A 12,261-nucleotide genomic window follows, 5' to 3' on the forward strand; every position below is an offset into this window, starting at 1 on the left:
GAGTGAAATACACAATGATTAAACTCAGAGAGGTAAGTACAAAAAAGCTCTAGTTAAAAAACACACTATAAAAATGAATCAAGGAAGAAATATTGTCACACAACACTTTAAATATAAAACAAATATACAGGTACAGTTGGCTAAAACAATGCATACAATTTACCAATACACCTGAAATGAAAGGTAAGTAGTTTGGCAATTGCATAACCAGGCCACAGGAATAGAAGACCTAACTTCATGAGTCCATCCCTAAATTGAATGGAGACTTGTGCCCAAAAGTTCACAAAGTACCTTTAGAGGATGGGACAAAGGAAGGAAATGCTCCAGTGGGTGCGACGATTGTTCCAGAAGTCTTTCAAAGGGATTTACAGTTAAGTAAGAATACTTCTTCTAGCTTCTAGAGCAGCTTTTTCAACAAGCGTTTAAAAATATTGGAATGGAATATAAATCAAAGTTCTTCACAAACTTGGGACACTGGTAAGTACTGCGACTACTCACTGCCCTTAGTCCAATTTTCCCAAAGGACTTGGGCACATTAAATAAACGGGGGCCGCTGGAAGTAGGTTTTTCCCGCTGTTGGATCCAGTAGAAAATGCCCAAAAGCTGCAGTTGCAAGGAATTTTCGTGCCGGGTCAAGTAGCTGAGTGCAACCCTTACCAGCGAATAAATGCAGCAGGCGCTGATGTATGGCTCTTCAGGACCTCTACCAGACGGGGGATGGCCAGTTCCAGTGACGGTCATTGCACATAGGCAACAGCAGGTGTCTCACCAGTCGCATACAAAGGAAGCCTTCCAGAACAGGACCAGTTGATGATAGGACGCTGAAACTTTGTAGGAAGAGAACTTGTAGAACTAGCTGGAGACCACTGAAGTTTCAGACAAAATGGCGATGTGCTAGGTCTCCAACTAGTTCTACACGGAGCTGGTCAGTCCGCCAGGTGGTCCAGGGACACTTCCGAAGGCTCCAGGCTGCAGGATCGTAAGGCGGCGTCAAGACTGTTGGTTCCCACCAGTCCAAAGGGTTGATGCACCAGCAAGGGTCTTCTGAGATCAGGTAGTCCAGCAAGGCTTCACAGGGACAGCAGCAAGAACAGTCGCCAGGCTTCTTCCGGATTCATCCTTGGGTCTTCCGTCATCTGCACAGCTACTATGGACACTTGGCTTTTCTGATCTGCTGGAATGGCTGTAGGACTCCTCTTCTTATCCTAAATGTAGGTGAGAGATCAAACCCAGCCCTCCAATAGATAGGATCTTCACCACTCATGCAAATCAGTAGTGGTCCAATCAGGGACAGCTGTGGGGCTGACTCATGCATGCACACTAGACACACAGGCACCAGTTTGTGGATTGGGACCAGAAAGTTTCAGCCCCCTTCCTGAGCCAATACACTCGTGGAATGCACTATCCCGCGGAATCCACTGCTTTCCCATGCACATCCATGCTCATAAAAGGGAATTCCTGGCCTGAGAAGGCAGGAAGAAGCCCAAAGAACACATTGGTCAAGAACAAGCGAAAAATCTCGTGGCACAGTCATCTTTGGCCACTAGCCACAATTTGTAGCTAAACGCAGTAAACACGAATGAGCTAACTAAAAATGTAACAAAAATTGTAAAAATGTAACTGCTGCCACCAGCTTGTCTTTACACACATGTAAAAGTAAACAAAAATCCCTTTGGTGTGGTCTAGGGTGATATACAAGTATACCCACTGCACTGCATTGAAAGATGCTTTGTGCAATATGAAAGTTACCCAAACAGATAACTTGTCAAAAGACAAAAGGGAAACAGTATCCCAGTACTGACAGTCTAAAGCACTAGTCAGTTTCCCCAAAACAAATTAGCAAAAGGCTGGTGAAGTGAAGCTGAAGGCTTAACTTCTCTGAAAAAGGTCAGGACAAGGTGTAAAACAAAAGCAAAACATTTGGGGGTCCATAGAATATTGAGGAAAAGTTGCCAAAAAGAGAAACTTTTCTAACACCGCCTTGCTTGCGAATGTAAAACATGGTGGTCTCGTTGTCAGTAAACACCAGAACCACCGGGCCCTGAAGCTGAAGACGAAAGGATTTTAGAGCCTATAATACTACTCGCAACTCCAGGATGTTGATGTGCAGCTCGTTTTCTTCCTTTGACGAGAGGCCTCTGGCATGGTAAGTACCCATGTGTGCTCCCCAGCCTTCCAGGGGTGAGTTTGTCCTGACTGTAACCTGATGGTCTGGCAGCTGGAAGAGCCACGACTTTGCGTCTATATCTTGAACCTTCTAGTCCTTGCCAGTCATTTTGGAGCCCTTTTGTGGCACATTTAATCTCATTCATATTGGTCAGATCTATGTGGTCCCATCTGAGTTCCTTTCAGAATTTAGCATGCATTTGGTTCTAATTTGAAAGTAGTGTGGAGGCAACTTGGGTGCAGGACTGCCAAGGCCATTTATTTCTCTGTGAAAAGCACCACTTTGGTTGGCCACTAATGGTAAAAATACTGCAGAATGCTGGGTGTATCGGTCTATCTATTTATCGGGCTTTATACAGCGTTTGCTTGATACTCTGGCAAAGAACTAAGACTCAGCCATTGTCTTCACCACTATCAGACGCTCAGAATGTGAGCAGTGTTCATGCAGTGTATTTTATGTTATGTTTTGTTAAAAAGCATATAACACCGCCTATCATTTTTAGTGGTTTTACGGCACTGAGGCTTGTCTAGACAGTGGCATATTGTTCTCCTGCCTGGGTTAAACCACACTAGGGTCTGTTGTGGAAAGGAAAATGAAAACATTGAAGAGGAAAATAGTGTGAATAGAACAAACAGAAAACAGAACAAACAGCTGGAGAGGAGCAAAGTATTGAGGAAAAAGTGTGCGATTGTGGTAGTAGTGGTGCAAGTGTAATCATTGGTAGTGGATCAAGACAATGCTGTTTGAGGGAAAAAGGGAATAAAACCAACCTACTTGTGATGGAGAACAATTTTCCATAAATGGAGTTTCTGGTACTTTGATTGTGTGGTATTAGAACAACTCAATGTTAGTTGACTTGATATGTGCTCAAGCGGGCCAGCCCTTGAATTTAGAGGCTTCTTTGCCAGATGACATTTTTGTTCCGGAGGAATGATCAAGAAGACTTGCATGCAGGATATATTTCTTTCACACAGCTGTGGCTGTTTGGCATCTCAGAATCGCTGCGGACTAAGGTCAGCCCTTGAGTCACTGGTGTTGGGCCACTGTTACCTATATCATAAAAATCTACTCTGTCCAACATAGCGTCATGGCGCATTATCACCCTCACCTTCATGTAACCTGTCTTACACTGTCACGGTGACGCACATCTATAAAGGGAAAATGTATCACTTTCTTTATGGGCACAATGTCATAATTCTCTATTTGGATGAACTTGGGTTTCAGTGTCATACTTACCCCTCGGGTACACTCTTCGAGCCCCTATCTCCATCTGTCTCTGTCCACAACCTTCAGCCATGGTGGGATACTTGCTGGTGGGCATGCCCGTAGGGCAGATGCTGCCAGTTACACTGCTGGCCCTGCTGCTAGCTGACTCAGTGCCCACACTGCTAGCCTTGCTGGTGGTCACATTAGCAGGTATTCGTGAAGTTGGGCAGGATAGGCTTGGCCTGTTCAGAGGTATTTCTTTCAGACAGTTCATTAATCCATGCAGGTGTGCGTTTCCACCAGCTAGTTCTATGTTAAAGGAAATAAAAGAACAAAAATCTTTCCTAAAAACATGTTTCATGGACTATACTATTATTTACATATTATTTTGAATACACATTCCATGCATAACCCCAGTGTCACTGTGACACAGTTTAAAACATGCAATTAAAAGAGATTATTTGTGTGTGTGATGTTTGTTGTGTGTGGGGCTGTGGAATGCTTATAGCTGCTGTTTTGGCTGGAACTGAATGTTACCTGCTGCAAGACAGACATGCAGGATTGAGCCACAGAAATGTATGTTTAAAAATAGGTTGCTATGTATTATAGTTTTGCTTGTTGTACACTCTCCCCGAATGGTTGGCTCCAGCATTAACTCAAAAGTTAAATCTTACTAGAGTGGACCAGAGAAGCATTTGTCAGTCTCCTGTTATGTTGAGAAAAGTCCTACTACAACCTAAGCTTCAGGATCTTACTTGGAATCATTTGTATGCCAATAGCAACCTTATTATGTTCTGTGTAACAATCCCTTAAGGAGGGTCGTGAGTCACATGTAAATCTTTCACAGATGTCCAACTGATGAACCATTCTTACAAGTAACCTTTCTCTTTTCCAGTGTGAACAAGTTCTAGATTCACAGGCTCTGCATGGACAGTCAAGCAATATCCCAGTAATAAAGGAGAGCAGTGAGGTTGTACATGAACTATTATATATATATATTCAATGAAAAACTTTGTTAAAGGGACGTTATGGTTACAAGTAAAACCCAAAAACTTTAGAAATTCGCCAGTTATGGTAAGCTAAGCAATCATAACTCGCACCACCACTGTGCACTGCTAAGACCAACACCCAGGACAAAGATGACACCACAAATGTCATTGATGACATCACTGATATCACATGTGAAATTAATTTTGATGGAAGGTCCCTACAAGGGGTTGTGTTCATAATGTTGGTAACAAGAGGTCAGGGGTGATCGGGAGACCCATCATGAACTACTTAATCTAGAATGTAGTCATCTAAACAACATTGTATTGGAGTGTTGTTAATACAGGAACCTAATCATACATAAACATAGGAAATGGCTGCAGCATGCACCATATAAGTACAATATTTATAATCTTGTAATTTTGGATAGTAAAATAATGAATGCTACCTTATCAGAGTTTGGAGTAATGTTAAACATGTAATAACTAGCTAAAAATGCAATACTTACTATACACTTGTGCTAGTACAAACAATAAATATGAAGACTCACAATGCATACAAATCAGAGGCACATACAGGGACACTAAAGTAAGGAAGAAAGAAACATCATCACCAGAACATGTTAATAACATTGAAGTTTATCTTCATGTACACAAATAAATTGTGTGTTTGAGGCCTGCTTATTGCCCCATGTATGTGCACCATGAGCCAAGGCCAAACCCTAAGGAAAGTACTTTGTAACAACATACAACAAGGTTAATGCCTAGATATATAGCACCTTTTCAATTTTAATATTCTGTCAGTGAACAAAACCATTTATTTTGATTGGTGTGTCTACTCATTTGGCGCTAGTACATTCCATTTTACGTGTTCTTGTTTCTTTGACTCAGTTGAGTGTAATAACGTGGATCCACACACTGTTTTGTTAGTATACCATTGTTTGTTTATTGTAGTTTTTCCTTTTTAACAAGATTTAGAGGATGGTGCCGACATGTGTTTCGACCCTACTACAGGTCTTTATCAAGGCTGTATTGGTTAATTGTGCTGCATCACTGTTGTGTGGGCTCAAAGCCTTATAGGTTTGCCTGGTGCGAAGTTCTCTCTGGTTAGGCGTATATAAATTAAAGCTGCTGGTGGCTTGCGCTCCGTGGTGTCCGTTTCCGCATAGGCGTGTGAGATTATACACAAGCAGCTTTAATTTAGATAAGCCCAACCAGAGAGAACTCCTCACCAATTTCGAAGTGCTTTTGAAGCTCTAATCAAGAAGCAGGAGAAACGCTGCCAACCACCTTAGAACTAACACACGCACAACATCTTCCCCTGACCACCTGCACCTCCATATTAGTGCCTGGTGCCTCTTCCCGCATTTCCCTCCCCACCTTACGTTCTAACCTCTCCTGCAAAAAAAACACATAAAAAAACAACAAAAGAAAGGTTCCGTTAGGAACCACCTTTCACAGTTAAAAAATAGAACTAAAAAAATCTTAGACTCCATCTAGTTTACATTTCTCAGTAAAGTACAGAGACTCAATAAGATTTTCCAACATTTCCATGAGCATTTTGTGTTATGCAAATGGAAATAATGTGGCGTTCATGCACCGCTCCAGTGACTGGAACAGGGGGATAACGGGCCACCAGCCCAAGTGAAGCAAGGGCGGATAACGAGGGCTCCGGACCATTATCCCCCGTTCCAGCCCCTGCAATGGGGGATGAAGGACATTAGTATGCCGGGTTCCCAAAGCGGAAACCCGGGGTGCTAAAAAAAAAGAAAAAAAAAAAAAGAGTTGTCTTCCTACACCGAGACGCCTGCAGCGTCCCGCTGTAGGAAGGAAAATCCTTTTCCAAGATGGCCACCATGGAAAAGGAAGGCGGGGCTTCCATGGCAGCCTGCAGAAGGCAAAGAGAAAAACCCCACGACCATATTACCACCAGCACATTTTTTTTCCCTTTCAAACCTATCCCACTTTCTAATAACTTTACCACATAGCCGGTCCCAGGTGGACATGGCACTTTAACCCCATTTGTCGTCCCTCGTGGTCATGGCTAATTGTCTTGGTCTAAAAAGGGCAGCGCTACTTTATACATAACTTAATCAAACCAAGACAGAAATTTGCAAGGCTGCCAGGACAACTACATACCTAGTTTCACCCTTATTAGGGATCATCAGTACAGTATAGTCCTGATAGCCTTGTCGTGGGAGCATTTGGCCATGTTTTCACAACATCAAGAAAGTTATTGTGGGTTTAAAAAGGTTTGAAAAAACCCCTTTCACCTGAAATTTGAAAATAGGAAAGTCCATTTGAGCCAAGTCACACATTCCACAACGCCACCTAATAGCCATCGCTGGAAGTTCACCTCCAGTTCTGAGCCACAACAGCAAGGCATTGCGGGTATGCACATGAGCTCAAATGCTGCATAGCTTTGTTGGTGTTGTGAAAACATGCCCAAATGCTCCAACCACAAGCCTGTCAAGACTATACTGCACTGATGATCCCTACTAAAGGTGAAACCAGGTATGTAGTTTTGCCGGCAGCCTTGCAAATGTCTGTCTTGGGGTGATTAAGTAGGAGGCCATCACCCCCAACAGTCGCATGGCCTTGCTTACGGTCACCTCGCGATTGGCTACATAGTGAGGGATCTAGAACAGCATGTTTTGGACCCTCTCATTGGAGGGGAAGACAAGCCTGTCTAAGGCTCCCAAAAATTGCTTGATTTGGGGTCCAGGCTGGACTTTTTCTTGTTGATTGAGAATCCCAGACTGAAGAGGAGATCTACCATCTTCTGGGTATTTGATAGGCATGTTCCGTACGAATACCCTGTTATTAGCCAGTCGTCGAGGTAAGGATAGATTGGGATTGACTGCCTGCGCAGGTGAGCCGCTACTTCCGCCAGTACTTTTGTAAACACCCTTGGGGCTGAGGCAATGCCGAAGGGAAGGACCTTAAACTGATAGTGCTTGTCCTCTAGGATGAACCTTAGGTATTTTCTGTGCGCTGGCAACATTGAAATATGAAAGTATGCATCTTTCATGTCCAATGTTGCCATGTAATACCCCTGCACTAGCAGTGGGATTACCTCCTGTAATGTTGTCATTCTGAACTTTTGCGGTTTCACAAACATATTTGCTGGGCGCAAGTGTGACACAGGGTGCATGGTGAGATCCTTTTTGGGTAAAAGGAAGTACACTGAATAAATACCCTCATTTACCTGTAGAATGGGGAAAACTTCCATCGCACCCTTTTCTTGAAGGATCTCGACCTCTTTCAGCAGATTCTTCAGGTGTTCGAGCGATAGGTCTGGATGTTGGTGGTCGGGATCGAGTTGGCCGGCTGAATTCGATACAGTAACCGTGGGCGACGGTCTTGAGCACTGTTAAGGAGAAGTCTCATTATATGGCTAATTTCCCTTACCTATAGAGTCCCCCAGCAGCTTTGCTGGATTTGAAGGGTTTGTTTCTTTTCACCTGTTAAGAGTGAGACTCTTTTTCCCACTCTTAGGCATTTTTGCCATGTGTATTCTAGGAAGGTTTTGTGCTTAATGTCTATGGGATTTTTCTCAACCCCATAGGAACCATCTTTATTCACATGTGTTACACAGCACACTCCGTGCAGTGACACAGGGGTGTCGTAGCGACCCCCAAACAGACTCCATACCCTGGGACTGACTACTGTCTCCCAGGGCATGTAAAGTCCACATTGACTTTACTAGTCATTTTTTATGAACTAAACCAGTACAACCCATCTTACTATGGAGGTACTGGAAAGGGTTAATAGTATTTCCCTTATGGTCATTTTCGAGGGGGTACCGTACAGTCCCTCTCTCTAAAGTTTCTGGCTGGTGGCAGTGGTTACTACCGTAAATATTCGACCGCGAATATTTTCGTATGGGATTTTCCCATTGTTCGAGGCTACCACTTTTTCTGACAGCCTCTAACATACCGCCGGTGTATTTTAATATTAACTTTACTCCGGTAGGTTTTATTTGCCAGAACTTTAATATAACTTCTTTCTCGTGTCTTTCTCTAAACTTCTAACCCAGGTCAGGGATCCTTTGTTCGTCCTTTTGGCGGGCTTCTGCCAAGAAGCCCTCCTTTCAGCGCCACTGAGTCTGGGGTGGGTCCGTTGTGTGGGAGGGGGAGTAGGACCCCTGGGCAGGGTTGCCTCCGCAACCCATGTCGCACTCGATCCTGATAGGCTGGAGGGTCTCCCACCAAGATGACCACTCCACTGTGTGAGTGACAGCTAGGCTGTACGAATGGGGCTCTTTTTGCATAAAAGCAGGGTCCTGAGGACTGGAAGAGCAAGACGTCGCCACTGGAACTAAGAAGCCGAAGAGGAGAGAAGCCAAAGACATCTGCAACAACTGAACCACCGGTGAAGCCCTGCTGCAGATCCTCACCACTTTTCTCCAACGACGAGAGAAGATCTTCATCTGCAACAGCCATCTTCCCTTGAGCTGGTGGGGCCAACCAGTTTGCCAATTGCTTTCCTGGACCTGCCTTGGTCGAATCGCCAGTAGCCAGTACTCGGAGGCCGGATAGCCAGGCACCAGTCCACCCGAACCGCGATTTAAAGGAGCGTACCTTTTATTCGTCGGGCAGTACCGCGGCTGGTTTCATCCATGGGTAGTGCAGTAACTCGAACCTTCCTCCACGACGAGAGCCTCTCTTCCTCTGCTAGATCCCCCGAACTGCAGGAACTACCAGGAACAACTGCCACCGCAGGAGCCACTTCTTCATTTTAAAGGTACATTCTTCCGCCAGGCCGCCCTTTCTTCGCGGTAGCACTAAAGGTGTTTTAAATCCTTTACCTACCCGTTGGGTTGGCCGCCCCTCTCTCTTAACATGGTCTTCCACCTTCTGCATCCACCTTTTCAAAATCGTTAACCAAAGACTTGGCTGCAGCTACAAGAACATTTTGCTCGTGGGCCCTTGCCCTGTACCACCGACTCTGGCACAGGCCTACTGACTCTGGCTACATTTGTTCGAACTGCCTTCTTTAGATTGCTTCTCAACTAGAACTGTGTTGGTGCACCTGCTTCTTATAACCCCTCTTTTTCTTGCCCTTTCTAAACCTTGTGAAATGCCATTTTGCTCAGTTTTTATTTAAGTATATTCTACACTGATGCATTGCCTTGCTTAATCTGGTTCACAAACTTATGGGAAGTGTTGCTAGGGTGTGTAAGAAGCTATTTTCTGTATAACTTGTGCTTTCCCTCCCTTGTGAGAAATTGCTAGAGGATCCCTTGTGTGTGGTTTCTACTGTGCCGTTTTGCTCAGTTTTCACTCTGGTTCACTTGGTCTACAATTTAAATAGGGAGTGTGTATATTTTTCGTTGACTTATTTTAACTTGCTTGATAACTGTGATAAATGTGTTTTACTAGAAGTGTATAAAATAAATATATCTATACTTTTTAATACAAAGCTTTGGTCAGTGTTTCCTTGTGCCATAGTACTGTAGGCCTATTTTGTAAACCCTGAATACTGCTCATCTCCCTCTTGAGATAAGTCTGATTGCTCAGCCACAGCTACCAACTAAGTCCTGTGGTACAGACTGATACCAAAGGGGATTTATTGCTCTCACCTGTAGTCCTAATCTTCTGTAGTGCTCCCTAAGGGAACTGCACAGGATTCTGCCTAACAAGCACCCACTGGTCTGAAGTGACCACCTCCCATGCATGAAGGAAGGATGTTATTCACACACCGACTGTGGAGGCCGGTGAGGGGACCCGGACTGGTGAGTCTTTTGTGAGCGGAGGCCGAGGAGCCTATTGGTGTGGAGTTTCTCCCCCTGCCTTTGCCTCTATGTTGCCCCCATGTTGGTATTGACCGGAGGCTGTTGTGTCTTGTCCAGAGAACAGGAGTCCTTACGTGGTCAAGATTTCTCTGCCATAGCCTTATATAGGGGTTTTCCTCTCAACGTTTGGACATCTCTCAAGGTTTATTAGCTGCCAAAACGATCGGCGCGGTTAAGGATTCTAATCAGGCGTCACACACCAGACCAATACTCTTGCTACTGGCCTAGGATGTAGCGCACAATTAAAACACTTTTACTTTATTTCCTAAGAATTCAGATTGAGCTGGCACCCACCCCGTCTCACACCCGTTTTACAAATACCCCAGGCCACAATGAACCATGAACCAGGCCGATGGGTCATGATACAATATTTATATATTTAAAAATTCCAATGAAATCAAGCAAATTTAATATAGGGCAGCAATCACCAGTGTGGTGATAATTACACTCTGAAAAGATACAATACACTTAGTTTGACCTTCTAAAATAACATACACAAAGCACAAATGAATGAGAGCAATATTACTTTCCGGGTAGATAGCACCCCAGTTAAGATTTCCCCCTCCAATACTCCCTCAAACCGCCATTAACCGAATTTTGTGTGGGTACCAAGGAGTCAGGTATACTATGCAAGAAACACAATTAAAATCCGACCTTCGCCCACGAAAAACCCTTTGCAATTGAACAAAATAGCACTCGTACATGGGTGGTTGAATGAATGAGGTAAATAGGAGTTATAGCAGTATCAGGGATGTAAGAACATTAGCAAACTACGAGGCAATGTACCAACAACGACATACAGTTCAGAAAATCGGCTTGAAAGTGAAGACACAGTGCAGACAAATCACACGCGTAAAAATAGCATTTTATTACTTTCACAGGTTTAAATGTCAAAACCGGGTTGAATAGACAAAATCAGAATGCGGTATGTATGCTAAGGGACAGATACACATCATAGGAATCCTAAGAAAGTGAAAGGGTGACTCTAAATTAATGACAGGATGAGATTCTCAATAGGAAAGGAAATTCGGTTTTAAAAATGAAAGCAGTGGACAAGGAAAATCGGTTTGGAATGGAAAGGACAAGTTTCACTTAAACTATATTTTAGTGGCTAGAAAAGAGAAACGCCACCCATGAATAAAAAGGTTAAGCTGCAGTTTTAACCCCTTAACGCTGTGTGCCTCTTTTAGGGAGAATTAATTTATTTAATCAAAATAGTACTAAGGACTTACACCAGGACAGAAATGAGTGGAAGAATGCCGCTAACACTTGGAGATCAAGGACAGGAAGCACTGAGGATTCTGACAGTTTTAAGGATTTCTGCTAAGGCAGTTATGGGATTTCTATGGGATTGGACCTAATACAAGGTAACAGAGCAAGGGATGCAGTTTGTGGTTTTTGGGGAAGGGAAATACAACAAGCACTTGAATGGGTTATTTTGGACGGTGGACCGGGTTTCTGGACACCAAGGCAATATCTGGTCACTGGTCACAGCGGCGGGCTCTCCTAGAAGAAACAGCTGGGCAAGGGTCTGGTCACGGCACAGCGGCACCTCAGCTGGATAAAGTGGGTAACAGGGCAAGCAGGTAGCACTGGATAATCCCAATGAGGATTCAGCCGCCTTTCCCTTTTCTCCCCGAGTTATTGGGATTTTTAGTGGGGTTTTTCTGGATCAGTGGTCCTGCCTGGATAGCGTCAGCTATGCTCTGGCCTGGCAGTGAAATCTAGAATCTTGCAGAGTGAATATGGAATATCTGGATGCGCAGGAGCTGGAAAATTCAGAAGCGGGTGGGCCCTTGTCTCTGTGAGCCTCCACCATTTATAAGGTGGGTGACATCACCGGATTTACTGTGGGGGCAGACCTTTGGCTTGACATGCCTCTAACAACTGGATTGGTCAGGGGTTACTGTTACCACCTTCCTGTCAGCCGGTGGACTTCAGGGACATGACATCAGTTTTATGGTGTTTGCTTACAATGCTCATTGCTCTCCCACGGTTCTTTTAGCCAAAATCAGTTATGACAAATTGCACATTTTTACAGTTGTGGCACTTTTGAAAATCAGAGGCAGATTCCAGATTTTACACTGAACCCGTCATTCCAATTT

At 44.1% G+C, this 12,261-nt stretch overlaps 1 protein-coding gene across 8 annotated transcripts in view; it reads right to left on the reverse strand.

The window, feature by feature from the left end:
• LOC138567561 (uncharacterized) overlaps positions 1-12,261 on the reverse strand; it is a 2,466,350-nt gene that overhangs the window by 796,047 nt on the left and 1,658,042 nt on the right. For all 8 annotated transcript variants that reach the window (XM_069645900.1, XM_069645903.1, XM_069645902.1 and 5 more), the window contains one exon: positions 3,404-3,682. In XM_069645900.1, coding sequence (XP_069502001.1) covers positions 3,404-3,682 — 279 coding nt within the window. The remainder of the gene's footprint in view (positions 1-3,403; positions 3,683-12,261) is intronic.

This window comes from Ambystoma mexicanum, chromosome 2p (assembly GCF_040938575.1).
Source record: "Ambystoma mexicanum isolate Mex_15411 chromosome 2p, UKY_AmexF1_1, whole genome shotgun sequence".
NCBI lineage: Eukaryota > Metazoa > Chordata > Amphibia > Caudata > Ambystomatidae > Ambystoma > Ambystoma mexicanum.